This window comes from Mauremys reevesii, linkage group 13 (genome assembly GCF_016161935.1).
Source record: "Mauremys reevesii isolate NIE-2019 linkage group 13, ASM1616193v1, whole genome shotgun sequence".
NCBI lineage: Eukaryota > Metazoa > Chordata > Testudines > Geoemydidae > Mauremys > Mauremys reevesii.
The window spans coordinates 2,553,669-2,573,134 of record NC_052635.1 but is presented as its reverse complement, the minus strand read 5'-3'; the positions used below and the strand labels follow the sequence as shown (position 1 = coordinate 2,573,134).

The window sequence follows — 19,466 nt, the reverse complement described above, 5'->3', positions numbered from 1 at the left end:
AGAGAATCCACATCCCCCTGTTTATGTGCAGTTCCCAGCCAATCCACCAGAGACCTTTCCCCTCCCACACCAGGGAAAATAAATCTTTGGCTCCATTTAGCTTTCATTACAGCCGCTTTGGAAGGTATTTTCTCCCCTTGTACGGATAAGAGAGACTGACCTGTACCACCTCAGGGTTCAACATAGACAGCTACTGAATTAATTGGATCTCTCAGGGTGGGTCCCGGCCTTGGGCTGCGGTGGGTATCAACAATTAGTGGAGTAACCACCTACTATGGAAATTCCGTGAAGGGATGATTCGCCCTCCACCCTCACCCGTACAAACACTCCAGCTCACCCTTCCCTGCACGCTGCGCTAGGACACGTGTCTATGTGTGTCTGTGAGTCTATGTAGAGATGGGGAGAGAGAGAGAGAGAATAGTTAGATCAGTGGTTTGCAGAGGCCAGTGACTGTCATGCTGACTAATATTATCTCTTTGTTCCTTGTGATATCCCATCTGTTCTCTCCTGTTTTTTACCTAGACAATAAAGTCTTTGGGGGGTCAGGGATCCAATATTAACTAGAATATTAAATGCTATGGAACCTTTTAAATCTGAGCCTAGAGGCTTTAATTCTTTCCAGAATAAAAGCACCGCTGTGAAGGTGTGAAAGCTATTTGGTAGCCCCACCCCCCACCGCCCTTTTACTAGTTTTGCAAACGGCTAGTAGGTGGAGGCAGAAGCCTCCAGAAACCTCACGTACACAGTACCCTGAACTTTTGAACTAACCTTCCTCTTCTGCCTCAAAGCAAAAAAATCTTGCTCCAAGCCAGTTTGCACTAACCAGATAACGGTTTCACGGGGTCCGGCAACCACCAATGAAGTGTTAACATGGCATGGTCTTTGTCTAAAAGTGTATAAAAAGCTTGTGAAAACTTGTGTGCAGTAGAGTCTTCTGAATCCATTACAGAGCTCTCCTTTCTTCTGCAGAATAAAGCATTTTTCCTTATCCCTGTCAGGCTGTTATTGGCTCTCAGCTAGGCAGACCCGATATTTCGGTAACAAAGGGGATGTTTATCTAGTTCTAAATGTATAGATAGAAACTCCTCCTATGAAAGACTCGGATTTTCAAAGGAACCTAAGGGAGTTAGGCACCCAAATCCCATTGGATGAATAGCTCCCATGTATCAGAGGGGTAGCCATGTTAGTCTGGATCTGTAAAAGCAGCAAAGAGTCTTGTGGCACCTTATAGACTAACAGACATTTTAGAGCATGAGCTTTCGTGGGTGAATACCCACTTCGTCAGATGCTCCCATGTGTTTACTAGAGTATGTAAATGTTTGAATAAAAGTTCCAGATTGCCAGCTGGCATAATCAGGGGTAGCTGCTATATTGAATCCGGTGGATCTGTGATCATTGATTCCAGCTGTGGATCTGCTCTCACCGTGTAGGTCTTTCTTAAGGCCACAACAACCGAAGCCATGTGAAATCAGAGGTGAGAGTTTCATTGGTTCCAAAGGGCTGTAGATCAGCCCCATCATCACCCATTTCGGTTCTCTGAGGTGACAGCCCCTGCCCAATGAGTGTGAGATAATAATGGCCAGAAGAGTGCACGTTTTCCTGCTACCAGGAGCAGGGATGTTTGTGTAAGAGGGCCCAGAGTGTCTGCGCGGAACTCGCTTCCTCTTTTTGTGCCAGTCCCTGCTCTGCTCTGTGTCACTGTGTCCCTGGCACAGTAATAGGTGCCAGTGTCTGCAGCTGTCAGCGAGCGGAGCAGGAGATAAACTTCGCCCTTCGAGGTGTCCCTGGCGATGGTGATCCGGCTACTGAAAGCCAAGCTGTAATCTGTGCTGCCTCCCCCTGCAGTGCTCTGGATGCGCCCCATCCACTCCAGCTCTTTCCCCGACGGCTGCCGGACCCAGCTCCAATAGTAGCTGCTGACGGAGACTCCAGAAACCTTACAGGTGATACTGAGGGTCTCTCCGGGTTTCACTGCTCCCGGGCCAGTCTGGATCAGCTGCACCTGAGAGAGGACACCTGGGGAAAGGGGGAACAGAGCTGACTCTCACCTGGAACCGGTGCATTCCCCACCTCGGTGTTTCTCAGCGTCCCATGAAATATTCACCTGACGGGGCAGCGAGTAGGAAAAGGGAGTAGAACAGTGACAGTGTCATGGTGATGGCTAATGGAGACACTCACCAGCGGGCAGAACTGGTTCTATGTCTGGGGAGAGACTGAGGCTCCTAGAACCAGGGGTTTGTATTTAACAGGAACACCCCAGGGAAGGGATTTGCATGTGGGTTTCCCAGGGTGGCTATTAGAGGCGGCAGAGGGTGAGCACTCAGTACACGGTGATGTCCCCTTCGGACAGGGGTCCCCTTTACACCCCAGAGAGACCAGGCACTCAGCTCAGCTCAGCACAGCTGTGCATTAGTCTGTTGAAATGGTTGGGGCCCTAGAGACAAGACAGGCATGACAGGGTCTGTTCTTAAATCACCCACTCGCTCCCTGTTGCTGTTGGGTAAATCCGTTTAGGGGCTCTGCATGCACAATTCCCACTCTTGTTAGTGGGCAGTGGGTGCCCCAAACCCCTAGGCAAGTTGGTTAATTTCTGCTTTTGTGACTCTGGGACTCATTTCCTCGTCTGTAAAACGGGGTTAATGAGACTTCCCTGCCTCACGTGCGGACTAGAGGGTGAAATCCAGGACTGGTTGTGAGTCACGAAAATGTTCCGGTGACAAGGAGCAGAGAAGAACAGAGGCAGGTAGGTGGCTGGGCATCCAGCCACCAGTGAAATCCAGTGAGATTGTGGTTCCTAAATCCACCAGGCTTCTGAAGAACTGGTTAAAAGATAGGAAACAAAGGGTAGGAATAAATGGTCAGTTTTCAGAATGGAGAGAAGTAAATGGTGGTGTCCCCCAGGGGTCTGTTCTGGGCCCAGTCCTAATCAACATATTCATAAACAGTCTGGAAAAAGGGGTAAACAGTGAGGTGGCAAAATTTGCAGTTGATACAAAACTACTCAAGATAGTGAAGTCCCAGGCAGACTGCCAAGAGCTACAAAAGGATCTCTCAAAACTGGGTGACTGGGCAACAAAATGGCAGATGAAATTTAATGTGGATAAATGCAAAGTAATGCATATTGGAAAGCACAATCCCAACTATACATACAAAATGATGGGGTCTAAATTAGCTGTTACCACTCAAGAAAGAAATCTTGGAGTCATTGTGGATAGTTCTCTGAAAACATCCACTCAATGTGCAGCTGCAGTCAAAAAAGTGAACAGAATGCTGGGAATAATTAAGAAAGGGATAGATAATAGGACGGAAAATATCATGTTGCCTCTATATAAATCCATGGTGCTCCCACATCTTGGATACTGTGTGTAGATGTGGTGCCCCATTTAAAAAAAAAGAGATATATTTGAATTGGAAAAGGTTAGAAAAGGGCAACAAAAATGATTAGAGATATGGAACGGCTTCCGTATGAGGAGCGATTAATAATACTGGGACTTTTCAGCTTGGAAAAGAGACAGTTAAGGGGAGATACAATTGAGGTATTTAAAATCATGACTGGTGTAGAGAAAATAGATAAGGAAGTGTTGTTTACTACTTCCCATAACCCAAGAACTAGGGTCACCAACTGAAATTACTAGGCAGCAGATTTCAAACAAACAAAAGGAAGGTTTTTTTTCACACAATGCACAGTCAACCTGTGGAACTCCTTGCCAGAGGATGTTGTGAAGGCAAGACCATAACAGGGTTCAAAAAAGAGCTAGATAAATACATGGAGGATAGGTCTATCAATGGTTATTAGCCAGGATGGGCAGGAATGGTGTCCCTAGCCTCTGTTTGCCAGAAGCTGGAAATGAGCGACAGTGAATGGATCACTTGATGATTCCCTGTTCTGTTCATTCCCTCTAGAGCACCTGGCACTGGCCACTGTCAGAAGACAGGATACTGTGCTAGATGGACCTTTGGTCTGACCCAGTAGGGCCATTCCTATGGAAAAAAGGCAAATACATGAATGGGAGACAGAGTTATAAAGAGAAACGATTCATTCCCTGCTGAAGGAAAGACCAATAGAGGATAAAAGTCTGTACGGATTTCACATTTATTTGCAGATATTGTGGAAGACTGTGTGAAGGAGATATCCCTGTATGAATATTGCTGTGTCTAGAATCAGAGCTTTGTATTTAAACAGGGACCCACTGAGGCAGGGCCATACAGGTCGGTTTGACCCAACCGGGGGTGGAGGCGAGAGGGGAAAGTGGCCGACAAGATTTCAGGTTAAAAGAGGCTGCGCTCTCAGGGACTTGCCCTCATTTAACAACAGAAATAGAAAATACATTTCAGATTTGAATGACTCTTGGCCCAATGGATTGTGGGGCGGGGGGGGGGGAATATAAAATAACACCTCCATAGGAGTTAGGTGGCTAACTCAGGAGCTTTTGAAAATACCACTGGGTGTCTCTCTTCATCTTTGAGCACCTCCATATATTTGAAAATCCTGGACCAGATGTCACAGACTCACAGATCGTGCCCACTCGTGGTCCCATGCAGTCAATGGGGGGGGAGGGTATCCCTTTCAGTGCGACAGCCCTTCTTGGGGGTCCACTCTCTCTCTGGGGGTCAGGCCCCTCCACCTCCTGGAGCCGCACCTTTCTGAGCCTTAGCACGTCTGTCTCTGCCGTGGGCCCCCTCAGGGAGTCCCCTCGCTCTGGACCCCCTGGGCCTCCTCACCCCCAAAGGGGTTGATGCCCCCTGTTCTCTAGACCAGAGTGACTCTCAGCCACCATAAAACAGGAGGGTTTATTGAAAGTTGAACACAGCACAGGAAACTCTAAGGGCCTCAGGCCTGGCCTCCCTCAGCACAGCATATCCCAGTCCCCCTGCAGCCAGGTGGGCTCTGCCTGCTCCACCTCTCCAGCCCAGAGCCCCCCTGCTTCTCAGATGGGCCTCCTATATCCCCAGCCCTAAGCCCCGCCCCTGTCTTCTCTTCAGGTAAACAGAGTCATAAACAGGATGGCCTGGGTCTCCTCTCCTCTCAGCCCTCTTCTGGCCCGAACTGGCTGGTCAGGTCTCCGGGGTCCTCTCTTCACAGCCCATTGTCCTTCCACTAGCCAGAACCGGCTGTGACTCCTGAGCTGGGTCACCAGGTGACCAGGGGCGGCTCTAGACCCCAGCGCGCCAAGCAGGCGCGTGGGGCGGCCCTTTCCCTGGGGGGCGGCATTTGGCTCCGGTGGACCCACCGCAGGCATGCCTGCAGTAGGTCCACCGGAGCCCGGGACGAGCGCCTGCGGCAGGTCCCCTCTTCCCGCGGCTCCGGTTGAGCTCCCGCAGGCATGCCTGCGGGAGCTCCACCGAGCCGCGACCACGGGACCCGCTGCAGTCATGCCTGCGGCAGGTCCGGTCGTCCCGGGCTCCGGTGGACCTGCCGCAGGCATGCCGGCGGGAGCTCCACCGGAGCCAAATGCCGCCCCCCCGGGAAACGGCCGCCCCAAGCGCCTGCTTGGCGCGCTGGTGGCTAGAGCCGCCCCTGGTCTCCATCATCCATGCCATTGGCCGGGGTCCCGAGTTCCATCTCTGGTTCTCTGTAACAACAAACTCCCTCTCCCCTCACCTCGTTAAACCAATAACACTCAGGGACACTGAGTCTCCCTCCCTCTGCATGCAACCCACTGGAAAATACAGAAAACCCAAGAACCCCCCCCCCCCCACACACACACACTTCATCACAGATTCTTTGCTGTTTGTTATTGTGATTATAAAGTTGTGTTCCTTTGAGATATGAGCCTTTAATTTTCAGAAGGCTCTTCGATTCCTTGTCCTTTCCCTACATTGATAAGACTTGTCCCGCCCCCCGGAGCCCCGGGAACAGGGGATGATATGACAGGACCCTACGAATTATGAGCTGTCCCCACCCAGGCTGCTGCATAATTGACTCCGCTCCCTGCCTGGTCCTGGCTGCGGTAGGATTCCATTCCGCTTGGGAGCAGCGCCCCCGTCTGGCCGCATCCAGAGCTGCAGCTGCTGCTGCTGCGGAAACGCCTCACGCATCGCTGTCTGGATGTGGGAGTGAGACGCCCCAGGGCCGCCCAGAGGATTCCGGGGGCCCGGGGTCTTCGGCGGCGGGGGGCCCTTCCGTTCCGGGACCCGCCGCCGAAGTGCCCCGAAGACCCGCGGCGGGGACCCCCCGCCGCCGAATTACCGCCGAAGCGGGACCCGCCGCCACCAAAGTGCAGCCCGGTCTTCAGCGGTAATTCAGCGGCGGGCCCCCCCCCGCCGCGGGTCTTCTGGGCACTTCGCCAGCGGGTTCCGGAACGGAAGGGCCCCCGCCGCGGAATTACCACCGAAGACCGAGCTGAACTTCGGGGGCAGGTCCCGCTTTGGCGGTAATTCGGCAGCGGGGGTTCCTTCCGCCCGGGAGCGGAAGGACCCCCCGCCAGCGAAGACCGGGAGCGGAAGAAGTTCCTGCGCCCGGCCCTGCAAGAGTTTTCCGGTCCTCCGGGAGCGAGAGAAGGACCCCGCTCCAGGGGCCCTGAAAAACTCTGGTGGGGGCCCCTGTGGGGCTCGGGGCCTGGGGCAAATTGCCCCTCTTGCCCCCCCCCCCCGGGGGGCCCTGAGACGCCCAGGTGGGGAGGGGGGATTTTTGTAGGTGGGGACCGGGCAGGGAGAGAGATGATCTGAGTTACCCACTTCCTCTCAGGCGGTGTCTGGCAGAGACCAGAACTGAACCCGAATCTCCTTAACCCGGCCCCGCGCCTTTCCCCTAGTCCTGCCCTTCCTCCCCTAACGAGCTGCAGCGGGAGGGCTGATTTTTGGAGGCGCTGGGCCCCGGCAGGTCTCACTGACTTCAGGCAGAGCAGTGCCCGCTTAGCGCCTCTGGCACTAGTTCCCCTGGGGCAACGTTTCCTAAAGCGGTGTCTGAGTCTGGGATTGTGAATTGTTCGGGTCCCAGCGCGAGTCCCAGGGAGCCGGATTCCCAGAAGTGGATAATCGCCCAGAGCTGTGACTGACGTCACTCAGCGATGCAGGCGCGGAACATGCTTTGGTATTGAGGCCCGGAGTATCTCACCGTTCATGTCACCGTTACCACGGTGTCAGTGAGTCCCCGGTGCACATTTCAGTGGGAAGCGCAGGGAAGCGAGCGTGTAACATCCCTTGGCGGAAGGGGCTGGGAGGGTGGACGCACGCGGAGAACAGCGGGTGGCTCCTGAGATCCCCTGTCGGTATTGCCCCGCCTGTCTGTCTCATCCCCTACATGATGTCGGGTGATTATTACGAAATTCGCTTCTCCTTTTTGTACCAGTCCCTGCTCTGCTCTGTGTCACTGTGGCTTCCCTGGCGCAGTAATAGGTGCCGGTGTCTGCAGCTGTCAGCGAGCCGAGCTGGAGATAAACTTCGTTTTTAGAGGTGTCCCTGGTGATGGTGACACGAGGCTTGAGAGCCGAGTTATACTCTGTGGTCCCTCCCCGTTCAGTGCTCCGGATAAAGCCCATCCACTCCAGCCCTTTCCCGGGGGGCTGCCGGTTCCAGTGCCAGTAGTGATCACTGACAGAGACTCCAGAGACTTTACAGGTGATGCTGAGGGTCGCTTCCGGCTTCACCACCCCCGGGCCGGACTGGACCAGCTGCACCTGGGACAGGACACCTGGGGAGAGGGAAACAAAGCAAGGAAAGAATTAGCCACCGAAAGAATCTGTGGATCTGGTGATACTTTTCTCGGTCTCAATAAACACTCACAGGAGGGGGCAGAGACAGGGAAAGGAAAAGCCACAGAGATTTCATTCTCGTGTTCATGCAGTGAGGGAAACTCCCCAGCAGGCAGGACCGGGCAGTTCTGTGTCTGGGGAGAGACTGAGGCTCCTAGAACCAGGGGTTTGTAGTTAAAGAGGAACCCCCCGGGGCAGGGATTTGCATGCGGGTTCCCCGGGTGGGTATAAAAGCTGGCAGGGGGTGAGCGCTCAGTACACGGCGATGTCCCCTCGGGGACAGGGGTCCCCTTTACACCCCAGAGAGACCTCGCGGTCAGCCCAGCGCAGCTGTACATTAGCCTTTGGTGGTTCGCCTGTGGCCCCAGGAGACAGGATCGGTTCCTACATCACCGCACTCGCTCCCTGTTGCCCTGTGTGAATCCACCTAGGGGCTCTGCGTGCACAATTCCCACTCGTGTCAGTGGGCGGTGGGTACCCAAATCCCCTAGGTGGGTTGGATAATCTCAGCCTTCCTGAGTCAGGGCCTCAGTTCCTCCTCTGTAAAATGGGGCTAATGACACTTCCCTGCTTCACCTGTGAGGGAAAAATCCAGGATGCTCCAGTGACAAAGGGCAGAGAAGAGCAGAGACCGGGTGGGGGCTGGGCATCCAACTGCCGGTGAAATCTGTCTGGGGATTGGTCCTGCTTTGAGCAGGGGGTTGGACTAGATACCTCCTGAGGTCCCTTCCAACCCTGAGATTCTATGATTCTAAAGGGGGCTCGGCCCTGGGAGGGTGAGGGCAGCTCCCTCTGTCTGGATCTCGCTAGCTAAGAGGCCACCCCGGCTAACCGGGAGAGGGAGAAAGGTTGGGTTTCCCAAGTAGCATCAGCCAACAGCTTTCAGGGCAGGAGGGAGGGAAGTTGAGAGACAGGAAAGTTCTGGGCTGTATCCACAGGAGGCCTGTGATTGGGTGGGTCAGGAGCGGGGCTGGGACACACACTGGCAGGGGAAGGGGAGAATTTGGCACCGATATTAAACCTTGTCCCTGAGGGTTCAAACCAGTGATACTCAGACCTCAGGAACCAAATTATCCATCGGTACGACCCAAAGAGCCATGTAGTGTGAATGACAGGGAAAATATCTAGAGTGCGTGTATACACCTAGACACACTCTCTCTATATACTGTATTTAGTATATTAATGTATTATATTATATATAAATATTTGTATAATCTATCTATCCCCGTCCACCCCCTCTATCTAATCTAATCTGTCTGTACACCTATAGCTGTAAAATTCCCCTAGTAAATTAATAACTTAGTGCAAGTCGATAACTTAATTGGTTAATAGCATAATAAACACCTCCTGATTGGTTAATAACTTGGATGGGTTCATAATTAAATCACACCAGGTGCTGCAAAGGGCGGCAGGAGACACATTAAAAAGCCCCTTGCTGCTGGAGAGCCACAGTCTGGGTGTCGCTGGTTTAACCCAACCTCTGCTAGAGACCAGGGCGAGACCCGATGGGGAGGGTGGATTCTCTCACATCCTCAGCTGCGGGGTTCCGTGAAGCAGCCCCGGCTAGTCATGCTCCGAGACATGATATTGGGCTAAACGAACTGGACTTGAACCCCGCTGGGATTTCCTGAGCTCCGGAGGGGGACATGCAGCGCTGTGTGCTGTAGCTAGTACCCAGAAGGGTTGTGTGATGACTGCTAGGAACGAGACCTTATTCCCCCCGGGGGAGCCGTGAGATGTGATCTCTGTGTGTCCGTGTTACAAGGAGCAGCGTTAGGAGACGAGGAACACCCCCCCACACACGCCCCCCCAACCTCCTTTGGGCCCGTGTCTCACCCCGCTTCCAGTGGAGACTGAGTGTGACAGGGCCCCGAGTGACTCTAGACAATCCGCTTCCCCTTTTTGTGCCAGCCCCTCTTTGCTCCGTGTCGCTGTGTGTCTCCGGCGCAGTAATACATGGCGGTGTCCGCAGCCGCGAGGGAGGCCAGCTGCAGGGAGAACTGGTTCTTGGAGGTATCCGAAGAGATGCTGGTCCGGCTTTGGAGAGACGCGGCGAACCACTTTCTCCCGTCGTGTGGGTATATACGTGCTACCCACTCCAGCCCTTTCCCGGGGGGCTGCCGGACCCAGTTCCAGGCGTAGCTGCTGCTCGTGATAGAGACCCCGGAGACAGCGCAGGTCAGTGCGAGGGTCTGTCCGGGCTTCACCACGCCCGGGCCGGACTCGACCAGCTGCACCTGGGAGAGGACACCTGGGGAAGAGGGAAACAGGTTATGGAAGTAATTAGCCAGGCGATGAATCTGTGGATCTGTCCCTAATTTCCCCGCTCTCTGAACCACACTCACAGGTAGGGGCGGATAACAGGGAGAGGAAAAGCCACAGAGATTTCATTCTTGTTGCCATAAAAGAAGGAAAACGCCTCAGCGGGCAGTTCTGTGTCTGGGGAGAAGCTGAGACTCCCCGACTCAGGGGTTTGTATTTAAATAGGAAGGCCCCGGGGTAGGGGCAGGGATTTGCATGCGGGTTTCCCCAGCGGGTATAAAGGGAGGGACACCGCTAGGCAGGGAGCGCTGTCCTTGGGAAGCAGAGTCCCGCATCCCCTCATGTCTTAGCGTGTGACCCAAAGTCAAGTCACCTTCACTGGAGCCCTTCAGGGAAGCAAGGGGCTGTGGATCGGGTCCCTACACTGGGGGCTTCCAATCCAGCCGCGCCTGGTGCCGAATGCCCCGGGCCGAGCTGTACAATACAAACAAGAGAGGGGAGATGTCCAGAGACGTGACACTGTCCCGGGAGTGTCGGACTGGGAAGGAGCCGCAGCTGCGGGGAGCCGCCCACAGGCTGGTTCCGGCTGGGCACCAGAGAGCGAGAATCCGCTTCAGGGAGAGGGGAGAGCTGAGCACGGAGGGGCGGTGCGGGTTGTGGGCTCTGTCAGAGTAAAGGCCGTGACGGCACTAGCCAGGGACAGTCTGAGCACACGCTCGGGGGAAACGCATCGCCCTAGTGTCCGCTGCTTTTCCTGTAGCAGGGACACCTGTGAGGCGGAGAGACTGCGCTGAGAGAGACACCGCTGTGCGCTGCTGGAGGGAGTGACTTGCTCTGTGCGTAGGGATGTGTCAGTGATGAAGCCCAGACAGTCCCTTACACCGGCCTGTAAAGTTTCCGGAGACATTTCTGAGAAAGACAGGGAACGGCTCAGAGACAACCAATATTATGGGATCATAAACTCTGCTCTCTCTCTCAAACACCGTGACCGCCAAGGAGAAATCAGACTCTCACCTCTCTGGGCCTCAGCCAAACCGTCTGAGAACCAAGGGCCCTGTCACTTCATGGCCCTCTTCATTCCATCCTACATCTGCTCTCAGCATAATTAAATTAATCTATCTAGATTTAAACAGGAAACACCCGGGGAGGGATGTGCATGCATATTTCATCCAGGGAGGTTTGGAGTTGAAAGGGGCTGTGAGCAGGAGCCCTAGATTGATAGTCTGACGCTATCCACAAATGGGCATCTCCCTGGTACTGGCTACTGATATTTTACCAATTGCTATTGCCAGAAAAATTCCATCGATCAGGCTTGGCAAAGGAAAGGACTAAGTTCAGGCTTTGTCTTCCAGAAACGTGAGCGTCATAGTATATCCAGGTTAACGTTGTGTTTTCATAACTAACGTTATAAAAGACCTGAGTCATCCATTTATCTATCTCCTTTCACAACCATCACTCTCCTGTTAGCCAACACTTCCCCGGCATCACAGGACAATGTCTGCCACCTTCAGGGAGAGAAATGCTTTAAGGGGCTGATTCAATGCCCATAGCTATCAATTCTGAAAACTTTCTCTGACTTTACTGAGCTTTGGGTAAGGCCAAAGGAAGGACAATCAGTCTGGGGTCAGAGCCTCACAGATGTGAATTCAGGAAGCTCCAAGAATCCAAGGCTGCTACCCTGACTGACAATGGCTGGTGTTCTGGCCAGTTATTCAAAAGATTAAAACATTAGTAACAGAAAGAAGAGATCTAGTGATACAATGAGATGAGGGCCAGGCACTCAACCAATTGAAATTGCAAGCCTGATTTAAGAGAGCATTCTTTCTATACATGTACAGATTCATTCAGTGCCCAACTGTCCCGTGCCTTCTTGGCTCATACCAGAGAATGCCAAATTCAGGACAAACTGCTGAAAAATAGGGCAGATACACTCCAATATTGGTGGCTAATCCAGGAGTGGTGCCAGGGTTTTTGGCACCCTAGGCACAGAGTCGGCTCTACCCATTTTGCCAGTCCCGCGGCTCCGGTGGACCTGCCACAGACGTTTCTGTGGAGGGTCCGCTGGTCCCACGGCTCCGGTGGACCTGCCACAGGTGTGCCTGCGGATGCTCCACCGGAGCTGCAGGACCAGCGGACCCTCCACAGGTACACCTGCGGGAGGTCCACCGGAGGTGCCTGCCGCTCTCCCGGCAAAATGCCGCCCTCCCCAAATCCTGGCGCCCTAGGCGACTGCCTAGGTCACCTAAATGGAAGTGCTGGCCCTGGGCTAATCCCCCATAGGATATAACAAACCAGCAACAAAAGTAAACTTCTGTTTCACCACACTGGATAGCAAGGAGTCATAAAAGCAGTTTCCTTAGGCATTCCAGTCCTTGTATTACCACGGAAAACACTAGACTTAGAGAAGAGTGGTTCCTTAAACCCAATCTCTTCAAATTAAAGGTTCTTCTGATCCCAAAGGACCAGACACAAACCCAGGTCAATATATAACTTAGATCTTACCCAAAAATCACTCTGATGACAATCCTTTAGTATCTAAAATGTAAAGGTTTATAGAAAGAAAGAAAGGTGAGAGTTAAAATTGGTTAAAGGAATCAGTTACATACAGTAACTGCAAAGTTCTTGGATCGGGCTCGTAGCAGTGATGGAATAAACTGCTCGCTTATGTCAAGTCTCTGGCTGCTTCCAAATCATTGGAAGGTCCTCAGTGCATTGGTTCGAATGCTCCCATTCGTATAAGTCAATACTCTAGAGCAGGGGTGGGCAAACTTTTTGGCCTGAGAGCCGCATGAGGTTTCCTAAATTGTATGGAGGGCCAGTTAGGGGAGGGGGTCATGGCCCAGCCCTCACCTCCTATCTGTCCCCTGGACTCCTGCCTCATCCAACCCCCCCTGTTGCCTGATAGCCCCTCTGGAACCCCTGCCCCATCCAACCACCCCTTCTCCCTGTCCCCTGACTGCCCCCAAAACCCCATCCAAACTCCTCTCCTTCCTGACTGCCCCCCAGGACCCATGCCCCCATTCAATCCCTTGGTTCCCCCTGACCACCATCCACACCCCTGCTCCCTGATCATCACCGCAAATTCCCCTGCCCTTTATCCAACCTCCCCTCCCCGCACTCCCTGCCCCTTTACCACACTGCCTGGAGCACCAGTGGATGGGGGTTCTACAGCCAGATCACCCGACTTGAGCCAGGACATGCTGCCACCACCGCCACGCAGCACAGAGACAAGGTCATGCTGGGCTCTTCAGCTGCGCTGCCACAGGAGCTCACAGCCCCAATGCCCAGAGCATTGCGCTGGTGGCAGAGCGAGCAAGCTGAGGCTGTGGGGGAGGGAACACAGCAGGGGAGGGGCTGGGGGTAGCCTCCTGGGGCAGGAGCTCAGGGGCCAGGCAGGACAGTCCCGTGGGCTGGATGTGGCCCGTGGGCCATAGTTTGCCCACCCCTGTTCTAGAGGTTTGAGCAGGAAAAAGGCAAAACAGAGGTGTTTCTAGGACCTTTTATATTTTCTGCCATGTGGAGGGAAACCCATGTTTCAGACAAAGCCCTCAGCACAGCTAGTGGAAAATTACAGGTGATAAGACAGTGTTTGGAGTCACATGACTGAGTCACATTTCCATGCATGATTCCTTAGTCACTGCAGGAAGCTGTTACCTATACCCCAGACAGCAGGTTTGCAGGACAGTCCATCCAGTGTAGATTGGCATCTCCCATGGTCCACTGTTAGTTAAGTGCTTCTTGATAAGCCACTTAATTTGAATAGTCCCTCCAAGACGTGCTGGATAACTACCTTGTAGGTGTTACTCCAGGAGCAAACATTTGAAATCCAGATATAGCGCTGTAACCTGTCCAGACTCAACCCTGCGGCACCTCCTGCTGGTCGTCCTTGGGAATTAGCTCAGTCCAGCATTCGGAGCGCCCTCTGCAGGCCGGTGATCCATCTGTCTTCTACCGGCCCCGTGTCCCTCCCAGTACCCCGGTGCCTTTTTATATGGGGTGCTGCCCCAGGCAGTAACCCCTTTCTCTCTGGGTCTCCCTTCCTCAGGGAACCCCCACCCTCTATCCCCACCTTGCCTCAGTGTATGGCTACTGCCAGTCATTGTCTAGCACCCTCGCACCCTGGGGCAGACTGCAGTATCAGCCTATTCATCACCGGCAAGGAGGGTTTGGACCTGCTGCCTTTGCCTATCCCTGGGCTGCCCTCTGCAACCCCCAGTACCTCTTGGCCTAAAGCTAGGCTGCAGCCTGGGGCCTTCCAGGCAGGAGCTCCCCAGCTCCTCTGCCTTCCCCCAGCCCTGCTTCACTCAGGTAGCCAGGCCCATCTCCCTCTACAGCTAGAGAGAGGGACTGACTGTTTTCCTTCTGGCTTCCCTGGCCGCCTTATAAGGCCCTGCAGCTCTGTTTGGGGCATGGCCCCAGCTGCAGCCACTCCTCCAATCAGCCCAGCCTAAAGCCCCTTCCCAGGGCTGTTTTAAAGCCCCAAAAGGGCAGGAGCGGGTAGCCACCCCGCTACAAGTGCCAATATGCATTAGTACAAATACAAAAATAATAATAGCAGATATATCAATCTCCTAGAACTGGAAGGTCATGGAGTCCAGCCCCCTGCCTTCACTAGCAGGACCAAGTACTGATTTCTGCCCTAGATTCCTAAGTGGCCCCCTCAAGGATTGAACGCACAACCCTGGATTTAGCAGGCCCATGCTCAAACCACTGAGCTATCACACCCCTTGAATATGTATATTAAGATAGCATAATCATAACCAGCATATCATAACCTTTTCCTAGACACCTCACTGGACAACCTTTATAGCGAATATAACAGTGTTTGCAACAATTATCTATATGGTCATGTTTTAATCAGATAACATCAGACTAACAACAATGAATCAACAATAAGCAAAAAGGAATTAATGAGAACCCTTACCACTTATTGATAAGCAGTTATCAATTACTGATTATCAATAGAAAAATCAACCACCACGACTGCAATTCTGAAAAAAAAGAAACCAAAGAGGTTCCAAGTTTATAATTTGGGAATGAGTACTTAAGCATGAGGCTTCCTGGCAAAGACACCCTTTACTCAAATGTCACTGAAATCTAGAGAGCAGGCTAGAAGTTTTTGTCTCTTATAAAGAAGGGGGATATGCAAATGGGGTTACAATTTCCTGCTTACATTTTTCTCTCTCTCTCCTGTCCAGGAGGTACCAAGAGAAACAATCCACAACCCCTGTGTCTCTGCAGCTACCAGCCAGTCTCCCTGAGAAATTTCCCCTCCAACATCAGCAAAAATGAGACTTTGGCTCTGTCATAAACAGATAGTTAAGGGTTAAGGTTTCTTTTACCTGTAAAGGGTTAACATGTAGTACCTGGTGACCACCTGACCAGAGGACCAATCAGAGATAAGATTTTTTCAAATCTCTGTGGAGGGAAGCCTTTGTCTTAGTGAGAACTGTTCTTGAATCTAACAGAGGACAGTCATGTCTCCAAGTTCTCCTGGAGTAGTTTCTACTAATTAATAGTGAGTATTAATTAGAAAGGCAAATTAGTCTTATGATTTGATTTCTATATTTGCAATTGTGTGTTTGCTAAAGGAAATGCTTTATTCCTGTTTGCTGATATTGCTTTTACTGAGAAAAGCGGGAGAGGGGATTCTCTCCAGAGATTGATAAGGTTATTCCCTATGAGTGTCCAGCTTGGGCTCATAGAGATTCTGTATTTTCTTTTTAGTCTTTAATAAATTCTTTTCTTTTCTATTAAGGACTTGTTGGTCTTTCCTTGGGTGGATTCTCAGGGAAAGAGAAGGGGGAGGTATCCCTCTGTAGTTAGATCCCGTGTCTCTCCTAGGAAAAGGGAGGGGGGAGGAAGCAGGGGGAATGGTTTGTTTCTCCTGGGTGTAAGAACTCCCTGGATTTGGGGCTCTTGGAATCCCATAGGATTTTGGGGAAGGACTGTGTCTCAATCCACATTTAATGATTGAGTGGTGGCAGCCTACTAGATCTAAGCTAGGATTTTAGTTTAGAGGGAAACCAAGTCAGGTCCCCACATTGGAGCCCAACAGTTCCAAGTGGGGGTGAGACCTTTGACAGGCTCCATTTACTTTTCCTTCTGGCAGCTGTGGAAGGTATTTTCTCTCCACAAATCCACTGCAGAAGCAGGAGACTATCACTGTATTTCTGCAATGATATTCACATACTTTGTAAAATGCTCTTCCATATTTTATTTCCTTTCATTCTTCTCTCCTGCCCTTTTCTTACACAGGGGCCCGGTCACAGGTTGTTCTGACCCAGTCCGGTCGAGAAATGAAGATGCCCGGAGAACCCACTGGCTGAAATGCAGCGTGAGCGGGCTCGCTGTTACCAGCTATTATATGGCGTGGTTCAAACAGGAGCCCAGAAAGCGGCTGGAGAGGCTGGTCAGGTGTCACACACCTGCAGTTACAAATTATTACTCTGACAGCATAAAGGGCTTTTTCACAGCCTCCAAGGACAGCTCCAATTTCTACTTGCAAATGAACAGCCTGAAACCCCAGGACACCATCATGTGTTACTGTGCGAGATACACAGTGAGGGGGAAGCCATCTAAGCTCAGACAAGAACCTTCCCCTGAAGAGATTTGGGAAGGGATTTCCTGGGGGTGGCACTTTCATTCCGCAGAAATGAGAACAGACACAAAGTATCTCCCCCTGTTGACACCGCACAGTGACTCCGCTGACTCCATCTCCTCCCAGGGAGCGCAGGGAGCAGATGCCCAGAGTGGATTTCAGCAGAGCAGGGAGGAGCACGTGCATCCGTCCTCGCTCTGTGGACACCCCCAGTGACTCTCTGATCAGACATGCTCCAGTTTAAGGCTTCCTCCTTCTCCCACTGAAGTCACTGGAGAAGCTGAGCCCTCAGCGAAGAGCAGTAGGGACACTGAGCCCTGAGTGCAGATTATGGGCTGGAAGAGTCTGGCCAATAAACTAGAAGTGACCTTCCCTGGCTGCCCATTGATAATCCTGTATATGTGAAATTCACTCTTTGTAAAGGGGCCATCACAAGGGCCTATCCATCTACTGAGCACCAGAAGTAACTTTTATCCTACCCCTGCAGAACTGACCCTTCTCCTCAGACTAAGCAATTTCACTCCAAAATCCAACAATGCAGCCCCAAACACAAATTTTCCTGAATTATCTTTGCACAGTTTGCATCCTAATTTGCACACACAATTTATTTTAAACTTTCTTAAAACTTAGGGGCACAAACGTATAGGCCTCAGGGTCTCACCAGCACCTTTTATTCAGGCAGGGCCTGGCCCCTGGATCTGTGCTTTGTTTGAAGTGAGATTTGGCTAGAACTGGATTTTTAGTGGTATTATTTAAAAACAAAACAAAACCAATTTATCTTAAACCTACAAAACAAGAGTTTTACAAACCAGAAGTGTTGATTAAGGTCCTTAAAACCTCACATATTTACACAATATATATTTACACACACACACAAATATATACATATTTTTTTCTTAACATTCCTTGCACTGCTATTATTATTTTTTTACACAACTGTACCCGATTATTCTCCCATCTTGTACACTCAGAGACAGCCAAGTTAAGTTCCGATAGAAACTCCTTATGTTCCATTAGTGAATTTGATTAACTCATCCAATAGTCAAATAATATAGAGCAGAGTATCTGGCTGCCTGCTATCTGCAGCAGCCTTTACAGACCACTTCTTTTGGGAAAGGGCCCATTTCCCTTCAGAATAGCTGTAAAGGCTTCTTGGGACAAAAACATAGCGGTGGTAGTAGCCACTTTGCTTGACCCCCTTGTATAATTTAACTACCACCGAATGTGACTGCACAGAGATGCCCATATAGTTACATTTTATATCTGGGTTTTACTATTAAACCAAGATTTCCCTTTTTAGAAAACCACAATTGTTACCCTTTAACATTTTCACAACCGTTACTATTAACATTTTTGTCCAAACAAACATTTCCCATGAGTATCCAACGTACCCCCCATTAAAACCTCATAAAACAAACGTGCGGAAAGGAGGGAAGGAGTTGAGAAGCAACGAATTAACCCTGTGAGGTCACTTTAAAGTACACGGTAACAGCAGCCAATTAAGTAAACTGAAATAAAGGATATAGTTAGCTCTGAACCAAGAGTAGGCTCCCTAGAGTAGGCTCCCCGCCAGGGTGTATCCTGGCTCTGGCAGAAGAGTGGGGGTTGTTACCTGCTCCTGCCATTTGTTCACTTTGAAACCTTTTTATTTCTTCACTCCCCTAGGCCCAAGTCCCAGCTCCTGTCTCTTAAGCTGGTCTGTTAACTCTGCTTTTGACTCCCAACCCTGTTGTGCCAAATCATCTTTAACCACCAACTCTAATTTACAACCCTCCAGTAGCCTTCGCTGGAGTAGCACCAAACTTGAAAGATTACTGGCAGCTTCCCATAATGCTGCCTTTACTTCAAACCTCTTACAAGTGGACATAAGTTCCTCCTTTCCCTGGAAGGCATCCTGTCCCCACGGTCATGGACCTCTTTCTGCTACCCATGTACCAAGGACGGTGGGCTCCTCAGCCACCCCCATCCCTCTAGGTCGCTTAACACTGCTCCCATTTCCTTCTTAGTCTCATCCTAGGTTGACCTCTTTACCTGGATTATAATTTGAAATGATCTGGAGAAACTGGAGAAATAGTCTGATGTAAATAGGATGAAATTCAATAAGGACAAATGCAACGTACTCCACTTAGGAAGGAACAATCCGTAGCACACATACAAAATGGGAAATGATGGCCTGGGAAGGAGTACGGCAGAAAGGAATCTGGGGGTCATAGGGGATCACAAGCTTAATATGAGTCAACAATGTAACACTGTCAAAAAAAGCGAACATCATTCTGCAATGTGTTAGCAGGAGTGTTATAAGCAAGACACAAGAAGTAATTCTTCTGCTCTACTCCACACTGATTTGGCCTGAAATATTGTGTCCAGTTCTGGTTGCCACATTTCAGGAAAGAGGTGGACAAATTAGAAAAAGTCCAGAGAAGAGCAACACAAATAATTAAAAGTCTAGAAAACATAACCTATGAGGGAAGATTGAAAACTCTGAGTTTGTTTAGTCTAGAGAAGAGAAGACTGAGGGGGATGTGATAACAGTTTGCAAGTACATAAGAGGAGGAGTACAAGGATGAGGGTGACAAATTATTCTCTTTAACCTCTGAGGATAGGACAGGAAGCAATGGGCTTAAATTGCATCAAGGGAGGTTTGACATTAGGAAAAAGGTCCTAACTGTCAGGGTGGTTAAGCACTGGAATCAATTTCCCAGGAAGGTTGTGGAATCTCCCTCCCTGAAGATTTTAAAGAGCAGGTTGGACAAACACCTCTCAGGGATGGTCTAGATAATGCTTAGTCCTGCCATGAGTGCAGGCGACAGGACTAGATGACCTCTCGAGGTCCCTTCCAGTCCCAGGAATCTGTGATTCTATAGATGGATACTGACGTACGGGCCAGTATGGAGGACTGGTAAGAAAAG

The 19,466-nt window shown here is 51.1% G+C and overlaps 3 gene segments (V, D, J or C); all 3 read right to left on the bottom strand.

Moving 5' to 3' along the window:
- Positions 1–1,519: 1,519 nt before the first annotated feature.
- LOC120380785 lies at positions 1,520–2,153 on the bottom strand. The segment is given in 2 exon segments: positions 1,520–2,016; positions 2,105–2,153. Coding segments are annotated over 2 exon segments (546 nt in total).
- Positions 2,154–6,822: 4,669 nt separating this feature from the next.
- LOC120380784 lies at positions 6,823–8,772 on the bottom strand. The segment is given in 3 exon segments: positions 6,823–7,633; positions 7,726–7,828; positions 8,752–8,772. Coding segments are annotated over 3 exon segments (525 nt in total).
- Positions 8,773–9,533: 761 nt separating this feature from the next.
- On the bottom strand, positions 9,534–10,124 carry LOC120380457. The segment is given in 2 exon segments: positions 9,534–9,945; positions 10,040–10,124. Coding segments are annotated over 2 exon segments (429 nt in total).
- Between the last annotated feature and the right edge of the window lie 9,342 nt (positions 10,125–19,466).